This window comes from Nannobrachium achirus (assembly GCF_963921795.1).
Source record: "Nannobrachium achirus genome assembly, chromosome: 18".
In the NCBI taxonomy this organism is placed as follows: domain Eukaryota; kingdom Metazoa; phylum Chordata; class Actinopteri; order Myctophiformes; family Myctophidae; genus Nannobrachium; species Nannobrachium achirus.
The window spans coordinates 46,868,893-46,893,979 of NC_137825.1; the positions used below are offsets into that span (position 1 = coordinate 46,868,893).

The 25,087-nt window shown below is 41.2% G+C and overlaps 1 protein-coding gene across 1 annotated transcript; it reads left to right on the top strand.

The window, feature by feature from the left end:
• The first annotated feature begins 1,057 nt into the window (after window positions 1-1,057).
• On the top strand, window positions 1,058-22,524 carry arg1 (arginase 1). The gene is made up of 8 exons (XM_080748122.1): window positions 1,058-1,318; window positions 1,975-2,047; window positions 10,449-10,623; window positions 11,997-12,159; window positions 14,228-14,322; window positions 16,656-16,760; window positions 17,662-17,798; window positions 18,791-22,524. The coding sequence occupies exons 1-8, from the start codon at window positions 1,184-1,186 to the stop codon at window positions 18,952-18,954; spliced, it is 1,047 nt and encodes a 348-aa protein (XP_080604248.1). The 5' UTR covers window positions 1,058-1,183; the 3' UTR covers window positions 18,955-22,524.
• Window positions 22,525-25,087: the final 2,563 nt, after the last annotated feature.

Consider the following 25,087-nt stretch of genomic DNA (forward strand, 5'->3'; position numbering starts at 1 on the left):
ATGGGGAAACCATCAGGGTAATTGACTATAATCAATTTTTTGACAAATGGAATGTGAAAAATATATATATTGAACTCAAGTCTCCATGGTGTGAATAGGCCTAATCAATAGGGGGGGAAAGTCCCTTTGGGGGTGAACTACTCCTTTAAGACATGCAGTCAACTCAATTTATAGGCTATCCTGCTACTCCGTGGTGTCAATAGATTATTCATTTGATGTCTTCATTAGATGTAGGCCTATATTGAATTAAAGTGGAGCTTCTTATTACGCACGGACGGAGAGAGAGAAGATGATGCTGTTGTCAGACTGTCATCTTAAAATTCACTGTGTGACTGTGGGCGGTGCCGACCCTCTTTCCCAGAGGCGTCAATTGGTATATGGCAGCTGCCATACCTTGGCTACGGGGGAAACAAATAAGATGTAGGCCTACTTCCTAAAATAAATTCATCATGCCTGTTGCTAAGGTATGGCTTGTGACTGGTAGTGTCGTGCAAGACACCGGTCATGTTGCTAATTAAGTCATCTATTGCTAAAATACCGTAGATGAACTTGAATTAATTCGGTTTTTTATACTGTTTTTATTTGGGGGTGCTTCTTAATGACTATGTTTTTTTAGGATTCATTTATATTTATTCATATTGGTTCATTCATTATAATATATTTATGGTAGATTCCTATTTGTGCACTGTTTGGTTTTATTCTTTTATGAATTATTGCTGTATCAACTGGGAGGAACCATAATTTCGTTTATTATTATTATTTTTTTCTAACGCTGCTGGCAGACAGAAAAATGAATGACAAATAAAGCAATCTTGAATCTTGCCATACCTTAGCTTTTGCTGAACTGACGCCACTGCTCTCTCCACCTGTCCCGTTGAACGTGAGCCATTCTCCCTATCCCTCTGCTCAGTAAATAAATAGCAGATCCACAAGCTCACAACGTTGTGAACTTGTAGATCATCACTATTTATTTCCCGCAGGCGACGCCAGACGCCAGCGTGCAACTAAGTAGCCTGCATCCAGGCTTTTCTCTCCTCTCTCTCTCTATCCCTAGTCGCTACTCCTCCTGTGCGTGTGACGGCGTGCGTGCGTGCACGTCCTCCTCCGTCGCCCTGCGGTCAGTCAGACAGACAGACAGACAGACAGACAGACAGACAGACAGACAGACAGACAGTCTGTCATCATGGTGTTCGGCAGCAGCGCCCAGAGGGGCTTACTGCGGTTCGCCTTCAGGACAATCTGTAAACGGAATAACCACCATCACCATCACCGGTCTGTCTCCGTCGGCATCGTGGGAGCGCCTTTCTCCAAGGGGCAAGTCAGTGCAGAGCCGGATAAATATAGGATGATGATTGAATAATTTATGAAGCATGGAAACTATATAAATGTGACAATCTCACTTTAAAAGGGACATCGACAACCTCGACACAGTCATTGGGCAGCACTTGTTTCATGTGACTTTCAATAACTAGGCTAATATCAGTGCCATAAATAGACTACTGTGTTGTTTATTTATTATTTGACCTATTTATATCATATTAGTAGTATTAGTATTATTTTGTTATTATTTTATTATCATTATTATTAATATGCAGGGACGTGCAGAGAATATTAGAGAGGCAGGGGCTGAAATTTCTAAAAGGGCCTTTTAGTGAAAATATCGAAAATAGCAGACCTCCAAGCTCGAGCTTGGAGGTCAGCTATTTTCGGTGCCACACTGAACTAAGCATAAATAATCAATTTATTTCACCAGAGTAAAAACTGCATTCATGGTCTGGAGAGGGCACTTTTTACAGATGGATAAAAGGGCAGGGGCTCAAGCCCCCTTTGCTATGTGCACGTTTATGTTAATATGTATTATTATTGTATTAATATATAGATATATTTTCATAATATAATTAGTAGTAGTAGTAGCCGTAGTATTACTATTATTATTCTACAGTAATGGTGTTGTACTGTATGTGCATGCTACAGCCCAGAGGTGGAGTGGAGAAGGGACCAGACCTGATCCGGGCAGCAGGCTTGGTGGACAGACTAGAGGCACTGGGTGAGTCTGCAGGAACCTTGTGTACCATAGAATCCTGCAAGGTGTGTGTGTGTGTGTGTGTGTGTGTGTGTGTGTGTGTGTGTGTGTGTGTGTGTGTGTGTGTGTGTGCATGTGTGTGCGTGTGTGTGTGTGTGTGTGTGTGTGTGTGTGTGTGTGTGTGCGTGTGTGTGTGTGTGTGTGTGTGTGTGTGTGTGTGTGTGTGTGACTGTGTGTGTGACTGTGTGTGTGTGTGTGTGTGTGTGTGTGTGTGTGTGTGTGTGTGTGTGTGTGTGTGTGTGTGCGCGCGTGTGCGTGTGCGCGTGCGCGTGCATTTGTGCGTGTGTGTATGTGTGTGTCAGGGGTCCTTAAGTATTGATAATATCTCTGCTATCGGGCCGAAACCTCCTCCAAAATGTAAATTTTCGGGAAAATGAGCTCAAGTGGAGTTAGGAGGTTTTGACCGAATGTCTTTTTACTACTTTTCATTGGTTCAATATTATTTTAACCAACACAGACGTAAAGGGTGTTCAATAGCACATACGTATTTATGAAAAAAGAGAGGGCCAATCGGGTGGAGTTAGCTGGTTTGGCAGAAAGTGTGGAGTTAGGAGGTTTTGTCCCAAGCACTTTTTACTACTTTCCATTGGTTCAATATTATTTTAACCAACACTCAGATGTAAAGGGTGTTCAATAGCCCTGATTTATGCAAAAAAAAAAATCAAAAACTAGAAGCAGTGCTCTTCCGAGCACAGGTCTCCACCAGGCCAGGCGTCCTGGTGGTGCTACTGCATAATAGGCCAATGTAAAAAGGGTGGCATATGTTCTTCACCTTAGACCTTTCATGGCAATCGGACACTGCATGCATGATTTGAGACATTGTGTTCCAAAAATGTGTTTTGTTAATGTCTACCTGCTGGTGGCGCTATAACAGGCCAATGTGAAAAGGGTAGCATTTGTTCCATGACATAGTGGGAATATGTGTGGCAAATTTTACGGTAATCGCAAGCTGCGTTGATGATTTGAGACATTTTGTTCAAAAACTGAGCAATCCTGCAAACTTTGGAAGCTAATATTAGCCAATCAGGATGGAATATTAAATATCAGACGGATCAGACTTGATCACATGACTATAGAGATACTGTGTACTGATTTGTGTTATTTTTAGAGAAAATCTGCAGGGCAAAGGTTTATCCTTGGCCTCTAGGGAGTGCGTGTACAAAGTCTGAAACTGATCGGTGGAGTTATAGGTAAAACTACAAATGGGCCTGTTATAGCGCCACCATGAGGCTGATTTAAAAATAAATAAGTGGCATTTCTTCCTCGGCCTAGTGGGAACGTGTGTGTGCGATTTCATGATAATTGCACTTTGCATTTGTGATTTGAGGCATTATGTTCAAAACGGCTCAATCCTACAAACTTTGGAAGCCGATTTGTAGGATTTTTGGACAAAATCTGTAAGAGTAGTGTACAGAAATGTGCTTTGCAAACATCGGCCACTAGGTGGCGCTAGAACAGGCCCATTTGAAAAATGTAGGGCAGAGGTTCTGAATTGGCATCCAGGGAGTGTGTGTGCCCAACAGCGCCTGAGATTAGGTGGTAACAAACTGCGGGGACGCACGCACGGACGGACGGACACACGGACGCACGCACAGACGGACGGACGGACGGACGGACGGACGGACGAACAAGGGGAAAACATACTCTCCCCCATGCCTTCGGCTGGTGGAGACAAAGAAGTTAAGAGGTTTTGGCCAGACAGTGACGAATAGGAAGTCTAGGTAACAAATGGACCGTTACAGGTCTGTAACTAAATGAACACAGAGGACTTTAATTGGGGTCCTCCCAGAGATGGGGGTCCGTAGACTAACGCAGTGGTTCTCAACCTGTGAGTCGGGACCCTCAAGGGGTCCCCACATGATTTGTGGGGGGTCCCCAGATGACAGTGAAGTGACAATTTAAGTACTTACTGTTTTTTTTTGCCTCTTAAGAAAAAGGCAAAAGGTTTGAAAAAACAGTTCAATTATGATTATGATTATTTGTAGGGGTCACAGCCTGAAAAGGTTGAGAACCACTGGTCTAATGCATAGTCGTCATAGAAACATAAACTTAAAGGAGTAGTTCACCCCCAAAATGACTTTTTTTCTATTGATTACTCACGCCATGGAGACTTGAATTATAGTTATAGTAAACTTACCCTGACAGTTTTCCCATCCAGTGCCATACATTTGGGTCCCCATCCGGAATCAATGGGGGTAAATTTAGAATTTACTATACTCACATTTTTGTCTTAGGAATGCTTCAAACACAAAAAATATTATTGAACTCAAGTCTCCATGGCATGAGCAATCAATTTTGGGGGTGAATTTTGGGGGCCTTTAAGGCCTAATAGTAGCTCTCAAATATTCTCCTGTAGTTGGAGGCCTTAGGGATATTTCGTGCTAATCAGTCTAAAAGCGCCAAATCTTGCACAGATGTAGCCCATGGCATGCTCTAATGATTAGCTAGGGCGCCCGAGTCGCCACAGCGGCCAAATGAAGTTGGGCTCCCATCGACTTTCTATACATCGACTTTCAGGGTATTTAAGTAGGATGTGAGGGGTAACTAGGTGATTGTCATGATGCTGAATCCATTACAAGCATTTGTTTTGCACAAAAAAACATTCCTTGGGCTACAAATGGCCCCAGAAAACCCCCACAAAACGACTCGGGCGCCCTAGCTAAATCATTAGAGCATGCCCTGGGCTACATCTGTGCAAAATGTGGTGCTTTTAGACTGATTAGCACAAAATTACCATTCTATCTCTCTAAGGCCTCCGACTACTGCATGAAAGCAGATAACGTTGTTGTTAAATTAGATTTAGCACAACTGTGGTGGTGGAGCGAGAACAATGGACAGAGACTTCTACCTGGTGAAATAGTAGTGAAATTAATCTGTTCCACAAATGTGTTGGGGACCCCCTGGCTGAAATCCCCTTAAGGACCCCGGGGTGTCCCCTGACCCCACTTTGAGAACAATATACTATTGTACCTTCTTTCATGGCTGTGTTCAAAGTCTTAAACCAGTAAGACTCCCTAATCGGAAGATAAGCGACCGCCAGGTCGGAGGTCGCATACAAAAACGTTAGAAGGCAATGGTAACCAATCAGGAGGGAATATGGGAAATGGGACAGATCCATGTTGATGACTTGACTTTAGAGATACTGCGTACCGCTTTGTGTGATTTTAGGCCAAAATCTGTAGGAGCAGTGTCCAAAAATGTGTTTTGCAAGAATCGGCCTCATGGTGGCGCTAGAAGAGGGCCATGTGAGAAATGCAAAGTTTGGCATGGATAGGGGCAACGGTGGCGGAGATATGAGTAGGGCAAAAGTGTGACGTGAGTGACGTGTGACGGACAGACTAATGTCTGGTTTTAAATGACAAATTACATTAATAATACACTTTATTTGTATAGCACCTTAAAAAAAAATGCAGAAATGCAGCTTTACAGAGTAGAAATAAAGCACAAGTGCTTAACAGAAAAAGTACACATGATTAACAATAAAGCAGAAAAAGAAAAGTAAAAACATAAACCACATTAAAAACATTTAAAACATCAATAAGGACATAAAAGCATATAGGCCTATGTTATTAATAAAAAAGAGGTTTATTGTAATAAGTATAGGCCTACCCAGATGCAAAATGACGGATAGAATCAATCTTCAAAAAATTAAGTTAAGGTCCAAAACATTTTCAGTTTGGGGTTGGTCCATGTGTAACGGAGATGATCCGAATCTCCCCACCCGGCCTCGAACCCGGGTCTCTCGCGTGAAAGTCCAATATCAAAGGGATATCCCTATGGAATGAGGGCAGATACTAGACTTTTGAGGCTTCAGGCTGGGGCTGCGACTCTCTCCGCCACACATGGGCTAAATTCATATCTATTTTGGGGGTCCTTGACATGAAAGTGTTTGAGAGCACAGTGGTGTGTAGTAGCAGCTTGGCCTCATCAGACAAGGCTTCAGTAATACTCATATCAGTAGGCCTACTTGATAACAGTGTAGCACACACATACATGATTGGCATTGACAAGGACATAAGTAGGATTAGATTTTGTTTAGTGTGCCGTGTGTGTGTGTGTGTGTGTGTGTGTGTGTGTGTGTGTGTGTGTGTGTGTGTGTGTGTGTGTGTGTGTGTGTGTGTGTGTGTGTGTGTGTGTGTGTGTGTGTGTGTGTGTACTGTATAACCAGGGACGTGCAGGGGCTGAAATTTCCAAAAGGACATTTTGGTGAAAATCTCGAAATTAGCAGACCTCCAAGCTCACAACGTGTTGCGCTGCGACGTGTTGTGAGCTTGGAGGTCGGCTATTTTCGGTGCGTAATACAACACTGAACTAAGCATAATCAAGTGAATACTGGAGACGTGGCATGGATTTCTACACAGAAAGGGCAATTCTATCAACATAAGATGCTGCGTTCAAGTTCAGGAGAGTTTGGACAAGGCAATTCTCTTGAATGCTGCCTTCAGGTATGGCATATGGAAAGAGGGCATTTGCATTTCTTTCACCATAGTAAAAACTGCATTCATGGTCGGAGAGAGGGCACTTTTTACAGACGGATAAAGGGGCAGGGGCTCAAGACATGCTGTGTCTGAAGCATGGTAAACAGTGTGCGTGCGCGTGTGTCGGTCTGTCATGCTGTTGGGCACGCATTGTGTTGTTATAAATGGCACACAACAAGGAGGGGGTGATCTGATAGGTCCAACTCATCTGACCTTGGCACACACCCCCTTGGAGAGCCATGAAGCCACGCCTCCTCTCTCTCTCTCTCTCTCTCTCTCTCTCTCTCTCTCTCTCTCTCTCTCTCTCTCTCTCTCTCTCTCTCGTGCCCCATGCCAGGATTAGGAAGGACAGGACACCAGGTTACAGTCAGTGGTGTAAAGTAACTAAAGTACATTTACTTACAGTACTGTACTCAAGCACAATATTTGTACTTTTACCTGAGTATTTCTGCTCTGCTGCATCTCGCATCCAAACCTTGTAGTTTTACTCCATTACACATGTATTTGTAGATTCAGCCATATATACATTTCAGCCAATGAAAATCGCCGATCTACAAGCTCACAATGCATCGCAACGTATTTTGAGCTTGTAGATCTTGTAGATCCGCTTGTAGATCTGCTATATTGTAGATCTGCTATATTCAAAAGATTTTTTGCACATTTTAAAACGTTATGTTATGTGTTATAAGTACATTTTCAAACCGACACTTTTGTACTTTTTTTTACTGAAGTACGTTTTGAATTCTGGATTTCTTTTGCTTGTAACAGAGTTAATTCAATATTGCAGTATTGATACTTTTACTTTAGTAAAAAGTTGTAGTAGTTTTTCCACGACAGGTTGAAGTCTGCCGGCCTCATGTTCAAGTTCAAGTGTTTCCACATACTGTGCATGCCACACACAGGACCACGCAGTGCAGGCACGTGCACACATAGACATCAAAGGGGGCTTGAGCCAGTGTTGATTTCGTCGACTAAACTGGACGAAAAATGTTTTTTTCACTGACGAAAACGAAATAAAAACTAAGCTGTGATGACTAAAACTAAGACTAAATATATTGACAATTTCGTCAACAAAATAAAAACGAGACTAAAACGTTAGGGAGGGACTAGTGGAGAAGAGAGTAATTTTATGTTTGGTTGCTCTCAGGTGTTGCGTGCTGAAAATAGCCGATCTACAAGCTCACAACGCGTCGCAGCTTGTAGATCGGCTATTTTCAGCACGCAATCAAGTGTAAAATCAGTCATTACGATGCCATCAAGGCCTGTCAAAATACATTTTAGTTGACTAAATCAACTGTAGATTTAGTCGCCATAAAATCTTATGATATTTAGTCGACTAAAATTAGACTAAAACGAATACTTTTCAGGTGACTAAATTATTATGACTAAAACTAAATGGCATTTTATTCAAAAGACTATGACTAAAACTAAATCAAAATTTGCTGTCAAAAACAACATTGGCTTGAGCACCTGCCCTTTTACCCGTCTGTAAAAAGTGCCCTCTCCAGACCATGAATGCAGTTTTCATTATGGTGAAAGAAATGCAATAAGCCCTCTTTCCATGCCATACCTGACGGTAGCATTCAAGAGAATTGCCTTGTCCAAACTCTCCTGAACTTGAATGCAGCATCTTATGTTGAAAGAATTGCCCTTACTGTGTGGAAATCCATGCCGTTACGCCACATCTACTGTATTGACTTGATTATGCTTACTTTAGTGTGGTATCAAACATCGAAAATAGCCGACCTCCAAGCTCACAACGCGTCGTAGCGCGACGCGCTGTGAGCTTGGAGGTCTGGCATTTTCGATATTTTCACCAAAAGGCCATTTTAGAACTGTTCAGGGTGTTCATAAAAGCCTGATTAGACGATAGAATTACCAAAAGTTTTGTTTTGAAAGTGGAATATCCTTTTAAACATTTTATTTTTTAAATTGCAGTCGCACCACTACGTGGTGTGAGCTTATAGATGTTCTATTTTCAAACAACTTATCTATAGAGGGTTAACGTGTTTGAACTGATTGTGATGCTATGCAACACATTTTCCAACTAATCCTACAAGGATCCTGTGAGCAACAGCATGTGTGTGGGCGCGCATGTAGTGAGTGCGGAACACGGTAACACATGGACACAGGTTCATAAGTCATTTATTTCTTCAGGTCAGGCAAATGTTTGCTTTTTGTGTTTGTTTAAAAATGGCAAAAGGGAGAGAATTTCCACACGGTTGTCATGAGCTGATGTTATGTAACCCTACTGTATGACAGGAAGATCTTGTCCCCAGGGAGGGTCCCAAAATCTGTTAGCCTCAACATCACTTTAACCCTGTCTAAAGCAGGCCAAGGACCCCTTAGTCGAGAGAGAGATGAAGCAGGGACCCCCACAACCCTTAGATACCATATAGTTTCATTGTTTGACAGCAGAATCATCAGTGTATTTTGGGTTCATGTCAATTTGTGTTTCCAGATATTTAACCACTAGAACTGTCAATAATTAATGAACTTGACCTTTCACTCTGTAATTGGTCTGCTCTTTTCCCCCTCTACACCAAACCTCTTTGCCAAACATAGCCAAGTGAGCTTGTAGATCTGCTATTTTTGGCTAAAGTTCTCAAAATATGGACGCTAGGGTTCAAGTGGTTAATATAGAAATGGAGAAAAAAAAAGCTTCTATCACACAAAGATTTGGAGGATCCCTGTAATAACTCTGAGGACCCCCTGTTGAAGACCCCTTGTCTAAAATATAAACTTTCGTCTCTTCAAGAATAGCCGAAGCTCACAATGGATCGCCATGCGAGCAGTGCTTGACATGAAAAAAAAAAAAAAAAAAAAAAAACATAATTTGAGTACCACTGCTCTATGTGCCAGTTTGTCTCAGCCAGTTACCCAACTATGTCCGGGTAGCTCAGTCGGTAGAGTTCTTGGCTTGGGACCACAAGGTTATGGGTACGATCCTGGGCACCTCCAACTTTGCGCATGAGTAGCCCAACTTGGGTGCCCGACTTAAGTCAAATCCAAGATTTAAGTTCCGATCTATTGTAAGTTAAAGGAGTAGTTCACCCGCCGAAAGATGTGTTTCCTATTGATTACTCATGCCATGGAGACTTGATTTCAATAATATTTTTTGTTTTTTTGTTGCATTCCTAAGACAAAAAAATAAAATAAAATAAAAAAGTACCCTGACGCTTTTCCCATCCACTGCCATTCATTCAGGTCCCCATCCGGAATCAATGGGGGTACATTTACTATAATCACATTTTTGTCTTAGGAATGCGACGTGAGTAATCAATAGAAAAAAATCATTTCGGGGGTGAACTACTCCTTTAAGGTCCATTTTGTTCCATTTGTAAATTCTCAGAGTTACAGACCCGCACGGGTCCATGTGGTTTGAATACATGTTATTTTGGGGGTCCATTGACATGACAAAGTTTGAGAACCACTGATTTAGAAGAAGGATTTAGAATCGGGTCAAAAATATTCAAAGATTTCACGTGAGCTTGTATATCTGCTATTTTCAATAGTTAAAGCAGGGGTCAACAGGGGTTCCGGGACCCCCTCGCTCTGCAAGCCATTGTGAGCTTTTTTCAGCAGAGGTTTGGTGTAGAGGGGAAAAAGAGCAGACTAAGTACAGTTGAAAGGTCAACTTTATTAAGTATTGACGGTTCAATACATGAATCCAAAATACACTGACAATTTGGACAATTGTGCTGTCAAACAATGAAACTATATGGAATCTATGATAAGGTTGTGGGGTCCCTGCTTTGTCTCTCTCTCAACTGAAAAGGTTGAAGACCCCCGAGTTAAAGAATACAATAACGGTTATAATGCGTAGCTGGAAGGTTGAAGGCACCATTTCACTGTTTCAGTTGTTACGGTTTTATTCTTCAACCCAGGTTGTACAGTGAGAGACTATGGGAACGTGGCGTTTGACGAGCCGCCCAGTGACGAACCTGTGGGCCGGGTGCAGAGACCCAGGGCCGTGGGCAGTGCCAACCAGAGGCTGGCAGAGGCCGTCCACAATGTGAAGAGAGACGGGCACACGTCTGTGATGCTGGGCGGAGACCACAGGTTTGTGTGTGGCCCTTGTGTGGCGCATGTGCGTGCGTACGTGAGAAGATAGATAGATAGATAGATAGATAGATAGATAGATAGATAGATAGATAGATAGATAGATAGATAGATAGATAGATAGATAGATAGATAGATAGATAGATAGATAGATAGATAGATAGATAGATACCTTTATACCTTTATTATCCCACAGGGGAAATTCAGTTGCCCAGAGGCAGCACAGCAGTTAAAGTTTACAAGTTACAACGGTAAGAAAAAGAAAGAGTACTGTTGTGTACAGTAAAAAAAAAGAAAAAGCAAGGCACAATAAAAGAAGAATATAAACATAAAGTGTCGAAAAAGCTGTCACAAAAAGAAGAATACATACATAAAGTGACCAAGAAACATTCCACGCTCCTAAGTGACACGTCACACACAAAAAAGCAATACACAAAGCACAACTTAACAAAGAAGTGCCAAACAAAAGTGTACAAAGAGTCAATGCTAGTCAGCGCAACACAAGTATCTCACCGCCATGTCAACACAGCAATAGTACTCAATTCAACCAACACAACCCAATAGTGCAGGGCCAAAACAATAAGTGACCATAGTCAAATAATTGCAAATAGTGCAAATAAATCAAGAATAAAAAACAACACAAAAGCAAGAAAGGGTGCCACAGCAAGACGCCACAAGCAACCCTCTCTGGGAAAGAACTTAGAGGTCAGAGTCAGTACAACTTTTGTTCCAGTAGTGTAAGGTAACAGTTGTCCTGGGTTGTCCTAGGTTATCCTATTTGGCCTTGGCAAGCAAAGAGAAGTGTGTACTTGCACTGTATGCAGAAATAGACGTTTTGTGGACAAAAAAAGACAATTTCCCTGGTCCTCTCAAAAGAAAAACTGTTTTTTTAGAGCTTACAATTAGGAAAAAAAATCAGGTTTATTATGTGTTTTGGCCCATGACTTCCATCCATGTCATAACATACACAGTTTACTATCGTCACTGTCAGGTGGAAGCCCTGTATGTCCAAAACGGTTACTTTTCAGCAAATGGGAAAAAATAATCTGTGTTCCACAAGATCAGGGACGTGCAGAGAATGTTAGAGAGGCAGGGGCTGACATTTTTAAAAGGGCCTTTTGGTGAAAATATAGAAAATAGCAGACCTCCAAGCCCACAACGTGTTGCAGTGCGACACGTTGTGAGCTTGTAGATACTGTAGATACTGTATCTTAGGTGGAACATTTTACATGTAAACGTAATATGACATAAATGTAATGTGCTATAAAGTGACAATGTAATTCAGAGGGTGCCTGTGGACAAAATAGTTATTTACATGGGATGCCCTGAGCCAATTCAATGGTTTGAGAGCCACTGTGTCATGGTGTCTATAGCCTGGCGATAGGGTCCATCCATGGTCACGCCACAGCCGTCCAGAAGGATCTGAGTGTGGTTTGGGTGGACGCCCACGCAGACATCAACACGCCTCTGACCTCGCCGACGGGCAACGTCCACGGACAGCCCATGTCCTACCTCATCCACGAGCTCCGCTCAAAGGTAACGCAAGGCTGCGTCTGTGTTCACATCACGTCTGTAACGTCGTTCCTTTTTAGGCAGTGGTTCTCAACCTGTGGGTCGGGACCCCCATGGGTGTCGCCAAATCATTTTGGGGGGTCCCCAGATGATTTGCTTAATGTGCAACACTGTTTTCTCACTCAACAGTAAACAAAGCAACATAAACTTTAAGTGTATTCTAAAGTGACAATTTAAGGACTTTTGTACTACCTCTGAATTGACAAATTATCAAATATTAGAGGCAGAAATTGTGAAAATAGCCAATCTACATGCTCACAACGCCTCACGATCGGCTATTTTCACAATAAAACCGTGATATACAAAATGTAATGCCTCAACTCTTAGTGCTTGTCAGGGTGGGGGGGTGCCCAGTTCAAATATGATTATTTTGGGGGTCACGGCCCGAAAAGGTTGAGAAGGCAGTGGTTTTCAACCCTATTCATATCAAGGTCCATTATTAATTCTGCATTTGAGCCATGGACCACCATTTGATGACATTTAGCCTCTCAGACCCCAAACTTAGAATATTTTGCTATGGTTTTGTTATTGTTGGATAGGAAGTCCATCCATGTTGTATTGATGTTGGTACCATAGGAGAGACTGGCAAACGTTGATCAAAATATCAATTATTCTATGTTCTCTAATTGCATAGACTTCATGTAAATTAAGTAATGCAGATGTTTAACATTAATTTAACTCTTGAGAGTGTAAAATTAAACCAAATGTACCAGTAAGGGTCCATTTGGTTTCATTTTATACTCTGAAGAGTTAAAGATCTATAAGGGTCCATTTGGTTACCAACTTTCCATCATTTCGTTACACTCAGTCTGCCAGTCTGAACATACTGTAGTGCAGGGGTCTTCAATGTTTTCAGGCCAAGGACCCCTTAGTTGAAGCAGGGACCCCCACATTCTGTTCATAGATTCCATATAGTTTAATTGTTTGACAGCACAATCATCAGTGTATTTTGGATTCATGTCAATTTGTGTTTTCAGATATTTAACCACTTGACTTTTCACTCTGTACTTAGTCAGCTCTTTTTCCCCTCTCACAACGCCTCGCGCTGCGAGGCATTGTGAGCTTGTAGATCGGCTATTTTTGGCTAAAGTTCTCAGAATATGGATGCTAGGGTTCAAGTGGTTAATATAAAAAAGGAGATTTTTCTTTTCTTTCAATCAAAGATTTGGAGGACCCCCTGTAGTAACTCTGGGGACCCCCTAGGGGTCGCGGACCCCCTGTTGAAGACCCCTGCTGTAGTATGATCAGACTGGTCTTTTCTTTTTTTTGCCTATCCAAAGTGGAATCATAAAAAACAAACAAAGCAAAAATTATCTGATTTGATTATTGATTGATGATCTTAATAGGCTGTTTGAAATGCGATTCAAATCTGATTTCTAGAGACGTGTCACACCATAGACTGTAAAAAAATATGGACAGTGGAAAGACAAAATGAAGCGCAAATGAAGCTTTTTTGGCCGTTGTGATGGCCATCATTGTTTTAAAGGTACCCAAGGAATGCTATTGGCTGCCAACGGTCACATGCAATCGCAGGGATACATGGGACACTGCCTTGAGCTTGCCAAAAATAAAGCACACAAAGAAGAATCATCACGAGCCTATGATCACAAGCCCCTCCTACAGCATACCCTGCTTTAACATCAAATATAACATAAATTGGACCATATTTTCACTAAACGCAAATCATGGTGATTGAAACGAGGCTTTAAACTAGGGACAGGAACCATAAAGTATTCATGAGAATGTTTATTAAGGTAAGAAAATTAAATGTAAAAGTTTGGGGGAAATGAATAGAATCCTATGGAGAACATTTTGCTTCTGGTGCCAGAACAGCGCAACTAGCGGCCAATCATAGGAACTTTCAGTTCTGTGTTTGCTTCATTTTAAATCGGGACAACTACTCCCCTGATTACCACTCGCAGATAATAGTGTTGACAGCCAGTCCTACAGTATAAAGATCATGTTTGATAAACAAATCCGATTTGCCTGCAAAAGTCTGAAGTCTGTTTTTTTTCCTTCTCTGCGTCACCAGATTCCTCCATTGCCAAACTTCTCGTGGATCAAACCCTGTGTGTCTGCCAGAGATCTGGTGTACATCGGCCTGAGGGACGTGGACCCAGAGGAACAGTAGGAGACTTTAACGCACATTTTCACAAAATGTCTTCTAAATCAGTGGTTCTCAATTAGCTTAATGTACAACATTGTTTTCTCACTCAACAGTAAACAAACCAACATAAAGTTTAAGTGTGTAGACCAGGGGTGGGCAACTTTGATGATGGCGAGGGCCACTATATTTCCACCTTCACTCCGCCACATTGCATATTGCGAACGTCCTACTTTGTCATTCTAGTAGTATCTCATAGCAAAAATAGCCGATCTACAAGCTCAAAACGCATCGCAGCGCGACGCGTTTTGAGCTTGTAGATCTGCTATTTTTGCTTCTTTTGAATTGGAATCCTGAATTATTTTTTTGTTATTTTTAATTGTAATCCTGAAATGTAACATTTTGATTTAATTTCAAACGCATTTAGTTATATACTCATGAACCTAAATACGAAAACAATGGACATAAAAAAATACATTTTATTACTACTATACTAGTCATTAAGCTACTAATATAGACTGATGGAATTAAAGTAGATCATGGTTGTAATTGTAACAGCTGAAATCAATAATATATCAGTATTCCGATATTAACCTATGGGCCGCATTAAGTGAAGGTGGGGGCCGCATGTGGCCCCCGGGCCGCCAGTTGCCCATGTATGGTGTAGACGGTTTTTGCACATTTCTAAAGTGACAATTTAAGGACTTTTCAATGCATACAAATTATACATTAGCCAATTTGTCAAATATTAGAGGCAGAAATTGTGAAAATAGCAGATCTACATGCTCACAACGCCTTGCAACGCGAGGCGTTGTGAGCATGTAGATCTGCTATTTTCACAATATAAGCATGTTATACAAAATAATGCCTCAACTCTTAGTGCTCCTCAGGGTGGGGGGTCCCCAGTTAAAATATGATTATTTTGGGGGTCATGGCCTGAAAAGGTTGAGAATCACTGTTCTAAATCCCAACAGTTTTTGGAAACACTTTTGTTGCTATAATATCGGTGCTATAATAACCTTTTCATGTCAAGGACCCCCCAAACTATATGTATTTGGCCGCGGACCCCCCACCCATCTCAAAATATTATGTATGAGGGACCCCCCCGAAGTAAAGATTTGAGTCAAAATGTCTGCTTATAGTGCGGCATTCGGTGAGCATGTATATGGTATAATGGTTAAAGTGGTTAAAATATAGCTAAAACCTAAAATGACACCAATGCTTTCCCGGTCTTAATGGGTTAATATCGTCCCTGTTGGATGTCCAAAACTGTTATTTTTTTCATTATTCAGATTTAAAAACGGCAGTAGCAGATTTCGAGCTACTTTTCTTTATTTCATGTAGTATGATCAAGTAGGGCATTCATTTTACAAAAAAACACACAGAGTTAAATATGGAGATAAGAGGGTTCTACCCCGACTGCAACGTTATGTTTATTTATGTCATAGCTACTGTGATGACAGGGTATTGCAATCACTCCGTATCTGTCCGTCTCTGAACAACATAACAGTGCAAACAGCAATCTGGGGCAATCTGGGGACCCATCGTCAAAAAGGGACAAACAGTGCCCTCTGCTGTATTTTCAGCTTGAGAGAACAGAGCTTGCTATATGAGCTTGTATATCTGCTATTATAATGGTTATAGTTCAAATCTAACATGTCACGGATGATTTCCCATTTTTATTGGGTTAATAATACATTTTGTTCTCTGTTGATAGAGGCAGCTAGCTGGCAGACAGCAGAAAATGGAAAGTTTTTTAGTTGATCAGGGGTGTCAAACCAAATTCTGGGCCCTGTGTACAAGGATTCACTCGCATTTTGTGCTTTAACTATTGAACAATAGCAGATATACAGGCTCACAGTGCAGCACTGAGTGCCGCACTGCGAGCTTGTAGATCTGCTATTTTTGAAAAATCTTTGAATATTTCAAATCCTTCTAAGGTTTTTTGAAAAAGATTTTTTTTTCTATGTCAGTGGTGCTCAAACCTTTTCATGTGAAGGACCCCCAAAATGATATGTATTTGGCCACGGACCCCCATCTCAAAATATTTAGTTCCAGGGACCCCCCAGAAGCAAAATTTGAGTTACAAACGTTCGCTTAAAAAATACATATATTCAAAGATTTGCGCACATTTTCACAACTTTTCAAAAATAGCAGGTCTACAGCGCACCGAGTGCCGCGCTGCAAGCTTGTATATCTGCTATTTTTCAATAGCTAAAGTATCAAATAATTAATGCCCCTCCACCTTGGGCCCTAGAAACTCAGTCCCACTTTCCCTCCCCTTGTGACGCCCCTGCAGTTGATTGAAGTGATAACAGGCTCTCTCTCTCTCTCTCTCTCTCTCTCTCTCTCTCAGTTACATCTTGAAGCTCCTGGGCATCAAGGTGTTCAGTATGACGGAGGTGGACCGGCTGGGCATCCACAGGGTGATGGAGGAGACCTGTGACTACCTCTCCTCAACGTCAGTGCTGTGAAGTAGATTTGTTTAAAGTGGAAAACCACCCATTTTCAATATTGAACTATGTCATTAATATACCTTAGAGCAGGGGTCTTCAACAGGGGGTCCGGGACCCCTAGGGGGTCCTCAGAGTTACTACAGGGGGTCCTCCAAATCTTTGTGTGATCTTTTTTACCACCTTGAATTCTAGTTTCCATATTCTGAGAACTTTAGCCAAAAATAGCAGATCTACAAGCTTGTAGATCAGCTATTTTCGGCAAAGACGTTTGCCATAGAGGGGAAAAAGAGCAGACTAAGTACAGGGTGAAAGGTCAAGTTAATTAAGTATTGACGGTTCAAGTGGTTAAATACGTATCTGAAAACACAAATTGACATGAATCCAAACTACAATGAGAATGCAGCGTTTTTTGCAGAAATCCTCTACTGGCAAAAAACGCTCCATTCTCATTGAAATGCATTGGCGGATTCCACTCTAGGTATTTTGGTGTGAGGGCACCCTAACAGAGTTGTTTCTACATTTCAGTATTGATAAGTTTAATTGAGTAAAACATTTGAGTACTTTTTCCACCATGACAATGACTACATGTGTCAGTGGAATGAGGCAAGAGCTGTGTCAGTACTTTGTAATTGTAAGCACAAGGTTTGCAGTTCAAGACTCCCCATCCTCATCCTCACATTTCCACCCTCCATAAAAAAATTACAATGTTGTTTCGTTCTCACTTACGTTCAGGGACGTTCTAGGTAGGTTCAATACTCAAAAACAACTCAATGAGCAACTAAAATGACCATGAAATTGAACTAAAAAACAGCTGTCATCAAACTAATAATAGTTCACACCACAGCTCTACATCACATCACATCACACGGTTAAAGCCTTTTCATTTTGCCCATTCTCGGTCTGCAGAGTGAAAAAACCCATCCATCTAAGCTACGACATCGACGCAATTGACCCCACGGTGACCCCAGCGACCGGGACCCCCGTGGTGGGGGGGCTCACCTACAGGGAGGGGCTGTACGTCACAGAGCACCTCTGTCAGACAGGTAGGACCAAACACCATTGCCGTTCAGCATAACTTCATATTAGAGTTGGATGCTGCAGGGCAGACCTATTACTTCCTCCTAGATCAATGGTCATCATTTGACCTACACCCGGAGAAAAAACTACATAATGTAAACAGTGTGACAAGAGTTTTAGTCAGTTAGGACACCTGAAGACACACCAGCACGTCCATACTCGAGGAAAACCTTTCCACTGTACACAATGTGAGAAGAGATTCAGTGGGTTAGGTTCTCTACACATACACCAGCATATCCACACAGGAGAAAAACCTTTCCACTGTACACAATGTGAGAAGAGATTCAGTGGGTTAGGTTCTCTACACATACACCAGCATATCCACACAGGAGAAAAACCTTTCCACTGTACACAATGTGACAAGAGTTTCAGTCAATTAGGTGACCTGAAGAGACATCATCGTGTCCACACTGGTGTACAATTTCCATTGAACACAAGTGTGTGTTTCAGTGAGTTAGGCCTTCTGAAGAGACACATACCAGCGAATATACACACTGGAGAAAAACCTTACCTCTGTAAAGAGTGTAACAAGAGTTTCATTGATCCACACCAGAGAAAAACCCTACCTCTGTCAACAGTGCAACAAGAGTTTCGGTCAGCTAGGTAGTCTGAGGGGATATCAGCAACTTCACAGTTAAGAAATTCATTTGAAATTAAAACAGGAGAGAAAACCAACAATGTGACAGTTACACTCTTTTAGATAGTATGAATTAACCACACCTGATCAATATGTCGCAGCTTGTCTCCATCTGTCTGTGTCAGTACACATTTTTACAGTCTATGGGTTGGTTCCCTTGTCACAGTCTGTGACATCACAGGTGGTATCACAGGTGACATCACCTATGTAAAAGTCCGCGCTGTGAGCTTGTAGATCTGCTATTTTTCACTGGTTAAAGCATTCAATAATTCTAGGCCCTAAATGGGTTAAAATGTGACATTCTCTCTGAATGGACCTCAGGTCTCCTGTCAGCCGTGGACCTGGTGGAGGTGAACCCGGACCGGGGGAGGACAGAAGCAGAGGTCCAGTCCACCGTGAGCACGGCGCTGGACGTGGTGCTGGGCTGCTTCGGACGCCTCCGCGAGGGGAACCACCCAGAGGACTACTGCATGCCCGAGCCTTGACCTCAGTCCACTGGGGGACCCCTGCTGGAGTGCACTAACACAGCGATTCTCAAGAATATATATATTTTTATTTCAAGGACTCCAAGTTTGATATGCATTCGGCCACGGACCTCCATTTGATATGGGGGACCCCCCATTTGATTTGCAGTGGGACCCTCCAACTGCAAAATCCTCTGTTAATTTAACTCTGAGAGTGTACAAATGGAACCAAATGGACCCTTATGGGTCCATTTGGTTTCATTTGTACACTCTCAGAGTTGCAGAGCCCTAAAGGGTCCATTTGGACTCCTGGTGCACCCCATGAGAAACAATGCACTAATAGATTGAACGAGATGATCCCAGAGTTTTAATAATACTATAATTTATGATTCATCACATGACAGCGTCGCTTGACAAGAATGTAAAAAAAGGTGGCGCTTTTTCACACCTATAAATAAATGATGTAATTATCTAAATTTGCCTCAAGGTTGTTGGAATCTTCGGAATGCCACTGCACTACACCACCTGCCTTGCTATGAAGCTCCGTATTCCACACTTTATGGATTCTGAACATGCTTGAGCATGCTAAAATGTTTCTGTTGTTCTGCATACTGCTAATATCTGTCACAGATATGTTATATCTGTATCTTACCATCCACTTGAATGGAGACATATCTTTTTATCTGTTTATCTGGCCCAGTGGGAATGGGCCTTTATGCCAAAATAAGTAAATCCTGAAATGGAAATTTGTAATGTTGGGTGGGTCAGTGGCTCCTCCTACTGGCGTTGCTACAGACCTTCTCAAATTGACCGTATATCCTGACTCAGGACCAAAGGAGTCAATTACAGAATTAAATCATTCTGATCTATCTATAAATTAGGGAAACCTACGTCTGCGTGTCTGCACTGACGTCATTCAATGGGAAAACTTCTCACTTCTCAATGGAAAGTAAATGTCAACATTGAAATGTGTGTTGTAGTACTCGAGTCAATGACTCGAGTCCAAATTTTCATTGATCTCGGACTAAGGGACTCCGGACAAAGTCTGGAAAATTAGTCAAAAAGTGAAATTTTTTCAAGATGTTAAATTATGTCCTAAGAATTCCATGACGTTAAACAAAGATCTATTGTCTTCATTTTGCTCTCAAAGTGCACCAGTGCAATACATTTAACTTACAAATGCAATGAAAAATGGATAATACCCACTGACCAACACCTCACCTGATGAGGATCAAATGAGGATTTTCTATTTATTTTGTATGTATTGTTATTTTTTATCTGGTCTTGGTCTCGACGCGGACTCAACCCCCTCCTGCACAGGCTGCACTCGGTCTTGACTTGCACTCGACCCCCTCTCGGACTTGGTCTGGACTAGGATTTGCTATTGGTGGACTCGACTACAACACTAGCCAATGAACTACAAAAACGGATAAGCAGTGTTGGGGGAGTTACTTTGAAAGCGTAACTTGTACAGTTACAAGTAACTCACCATGGCAGTAACTTGATCAAGTTAAAGTTATACCCCTGGAGAAATGTAACTTATAAAGTTTCAAGTTACATAGAAAATGTAACTTGAGTAACTTGAGTTACTTTTTTTTTCAGCGTTAAATTGAGAATGTACATTTGGTGTACATGAAACAAAATATAATATCCATCGTCAATCTTAACAAAACTTAATTGTAAAATTATAACTTCGCTTGTAACTTCTTGTAACTTGTAACTTGAGCCAAAAAATACCCAAAAAGTATCTCAGTTACTTGACGAGTTACAGAAATATGAATGTAACTCAGTTACCAGCAAGTTACAGCAAAATGTAACTTAACTTCCCCAACACTGCATGCGGATAAGTGTATTGGTCACCAAGGCCTCACCACAAGCAGAACGCTTGGTTCCTTTTCTTCTAACGACTGTAGCTGATAGGCTCAATAATATGCATGCTAGATTTAGGTGTGGCGATGTACAATGCTATGCCATGCTAGGCCATACTTCTGTTTAGGGTGAGCATTGCATTGTTTGAGAGCGTTTCCAAGTTCCATGACGGTAGAAGTGTTTTACTAAATTATAATGGTTGCATCCGATAACAAATATCCAAAAATAAGGATAGGTAGGATTTAGAAATGTGAACATTTACATGTCTTGCTATTTAAAAAGTGAATATCATTGGTATGTGAGCGCACACTAGAAACAACCTTGATCAAAACAAAGTCAGATGTGGTTCCAACAGCAGAAGTTCTTAATAATACCACAGCTCCAAAATAGGTAACATGTTCAATTTGAACATGTTAAGCACATCACATTTAAGCATTTAATGGGTCTGTCTCATTGTATCTTTTGCCTAGACATCCTGCACCTCCCTTTGTGTAAAGAGGTGGTTTACGCTGAACAGCAGAACATGAACTCCAGTCTGGTCCAGGAGGAACCACATCCTCCACAGAGTAAAGAGGAACAAGAGGAGCTACTTCTAAGACCAGACGAGGGGTTGACATTACTAGCAGTGAAAAGGGAAGATGATGGTGAAAACAGAGAGACAGCGCCTATAACCATCACCTCAGCTGAACACATGAAAACACTAACTGGTGTAGAACCAACTAGTGATTCACACCGTTCTGAATCTGACACTGAAGATAGTGATGAGTGGGAGGAGACCAAAGGATACCAGACAGCTTTAAACACACTGGAATCATGCACAGTCCAAAACATGAAAGGAAAAAGATTGCCTTTGAGTAAGAAGCTGGCCCAGGACCTGAAATCACCAACAAATGAAGTGTCACACAGAGAAGAAACACTTTAATTGTAAAGCCTGTGGAAAGACGTTTAATCGTAAAGGCACTCTGAAGATTCACACAATGATTCATACAGGGGAATACCCTTTAAATTGTACAGTTTGTGGCAAAGGCTGTAGTCAAATTAGTTATTTAAAAATACACATGCGCACTCATACAGGGGAATACCCCTTTACTTGTACAGTTTGTGGCAAAGGTTATCGTGAAAAGGTTGCTCTAAAAAGACACATGCAGACACATACAGAGTATGTGGCAAAGGCTCACATGATGACTCATACAGGGGAAAACCCCTTTACTTGTACAGTTTGTGGAAAAGGCTGTGTTCACATGCAACATCTAAAAAATCACATAATGAATCATGCAGGCGAAAAACCATTTACTTGCACAGTTTGCATGTGTTCTAAAAACACACATGCAGGCTCATACAGGGATAAAGCCCTTTACCTGCACAGTTTGTGACAAAGCCTATACTAGTACACACAATCTGAAAATACACATGAGGAGTCATACGTAGGGGGAACAATAAACCTACTGAGATATGAGGATTGATCGAGAAGCATGCTTTGGGAATCTCTCTGCAAATCTACAAATGCCAACTGATGAAAAATATGAGCGTTTTATTCATGAATATGCATACAATATCCAAATTGAGCAATGATGTGGTGACAAGCTGCTCTTTTTTACTTGCTTTTTATTTTTAGGACTGTCAAATGATTATGATATCAACTGGGTACAACTGTGTTTCGTAAAGGCAAATGTTTATTCTGTTATACATGGAACCTTTTTTTAAATAAATGTTTCACAGCTGGTTCATTTCCCCTGTACATCATTTCAGGACAGTTAGAAAAATACATTATTCACCTCCTTTCATTCATTCATTTTATTTCCCCAAAAATTGATTGATTGAATATTTTATTAGACAAAAATGTGCAACTAGACTATCTGCCCTTTAACACAAGGCAGCAGATAGTCATTCTCACTCAGCTATGCATTTTTTTCCTCATCTACCTAGTCGTGAGGGAATTACCAGAGACCAGTATGCAAATGTAGGGCAAGCAATAAGCATATAACCTTTTGTGCTACTCTGATTGGTTGTAGGGGAGGGTGTATCACCTTTGCTGTTGATCCAGTTATAGTCAGGGGATATCTTTAGAAATAGTGTCAAATCCTGGAATAAATTCCTTACCAAAAAAAATCTTCACCAATGTGTTTGTAAAGGTGTCTAGTAACACATCTCAGAGACTGAAATTCAGTTTCCCTAGGAAAATCTTTGACAGCTAGGGTAATTCTGGGTCTCATTCACTCAATATACACTAGACTATAGGGGAAAAAAATCACTCCCAAAAAATATGCTTTAAGTGGGATGTGAGGGGTCTAACTAGGTGTTTTTAATTATTCTGAATCCATTGCAAGCATTTGTTTTGCCACAAAAACATTCCTTGGGCTAGAAATGGACCCCCATACTACTGTGAAAAGTGATGACTCATCACTAAACCATCATTTTATGGGCTGTTTTTAGCCCAATGAATGTTTTTTTTGTGCAAAACAAATGCTTGCAATGGATTCAGAATAATTAAAAACACCTAGTTAGACCTCTCACATCCCACTTAAAGCATATTTTTTGGGAGTGATTTTTTCCCCTATAGTCTAGTGTATAGTGAGTGAATGAGACCCAGAATTGCCCACCTTTACAAACACATTGGTGAAGAAATGTTTGGTAAGGAATTTATTCCAGGACTTTTTAAGATATCCCCTGATTATTAGATGTAACAAAACCTTAGTCCAAATACACTGGCTTGAGTATGCACACAGTGTGAGTATGCTGCTGTAGTCCATATAGGATGCAAATAGATGGAAGCCCTTAATAAAGAGTGTTATGCTCATAACGGTTAGTTGTAGAGATACATGTGCACGCATCTCTTAAAACTCACACCACTGTATTACAAACAAGATACATTAATCACGTTAAAGGAGTAGTTAATCCTCAAAATGACTTTTTATGGATTACTCATGCCATGTAGACTTGAGTTCAATCAATAATTCCAATAAATGTAGCCTACCCCCATTGATTCCGGATGGGGAACCAAATGAATTTGGGTACCCATCCGGAATCAATGGGGTAAATTTACTATAATGCATTGTTTGTCTTAGGAATGTGACAAATACCAAAAAATATTATTGAACTCAAGTCTCCATGGCATGAGTAATCAATAAGTAAGTTTGGGGGTATAATGTACTTTTCCTAGGGTTCAGGGTAGTTGGCCTGATTGATTCCCCAAAGATGTCCAGGGGTTATTCTGCCCTGTTTATCAGCGTTCTGTTTATCAGATGGCATGCATTCTCCACCTGACAGGTGAAAGCCCGTAATTAAACAGCAGGTTCCTGTTGAACAGGTTCTTGCCATGGAAGGGAATCATGAGGTTTCTCTGTAGGGGAAAGGCATGGGGCTGCATGGGCTCCAAGGTGCTCACAAAGTTTGATGTGGCATGGTAAAAAACAAAAAAAAACAAAAAAAAAAACAAGATAATATATTTGGGATTTCAATAATTGAGTCTCATCAGAATAGACGGTGATTCCATTGCAACAGCGACAGAGATGAGTAGTGTATGATACATCATATAGGCCTATATTATGGCTTTTACAAAGATTGCTGGCTTTTCAAGGAGGACATCGATAACAGCTGAACCATTTATTTGGTTTGGCAAGGTAGCTTGAATAGTTTACATTAAGGTATTCTCTGTTGGTGAGAATGTATAAAGCAGGGGTCTTCAACAGGGGGTCCGAGACCCCTAGGGGGTCCTCAGAGTTACTACAGGGGGTCCTCCAAATCTTTGAATGATAAAACGTAATTTTTTCTCCTTTTTTATATTAACCACTTGAACCCTAGTGTCCATATTCTGAGAACTTTAGACAAAAATAGCAGATCTACAAGTTCACAATGTCTCGTAGCGCGAGGCGTTTTGAGCTTGTAGATCGGCTACCAAAATTGTAGGTCGGTACCAAAATTAGCCAATGAAACCAGCGCTCCCCAAAACAACAGGTTTGGGGATTGGTGGGAATTGATTACATGATACAGTCACCTGTGTATTTAGTCTCAATGTTTGTAAACAAGAAAGGGGTCTATTAGACATATCATTAAAAGTTCTATGTTTCTCACGGAAACACAACAATGTGCGGTAAACAGGCAGGTCTGTGCCAATGGAACACTGGAACGAGGAAACTTGAGTCAAAACAGATAAGTACATGATGAGTGATTAATGAAGGACATGCCATGTCTGCCTGTATGTTTGGGCTGTTTGGCTGCCTATTAGAGGTAAGGCCACCGCGCTGTATATTTTGTAGTACTAATCATTGACCAACAATTCATGTAT

Bases quoted from the DNA above. Each gene is read 5' to 3' on its own strand.
- arg1 (XM_080748122.1), top strand. From the start codon at position 1,184: ATGGTGTTCGGCAGCAGCGCCCAGAGGGGCTTACTGCGGTTCGCCTTC. The intron at 10,624-11,996 runs GTTTGTGTGTGG...TGGTGTCTATAG, and splicing joins ATGCTGGGCGGAGACCACAG to CCTGGCGATAGGGTCCATCC. The intron at 16,761-17,661 runs GTCAGTGCTGTG...CTCGGTCTGCAG, and splicing joins TGTGACTACCTCTCCTCAAC to AGTGAAAAAACCCATCCATC.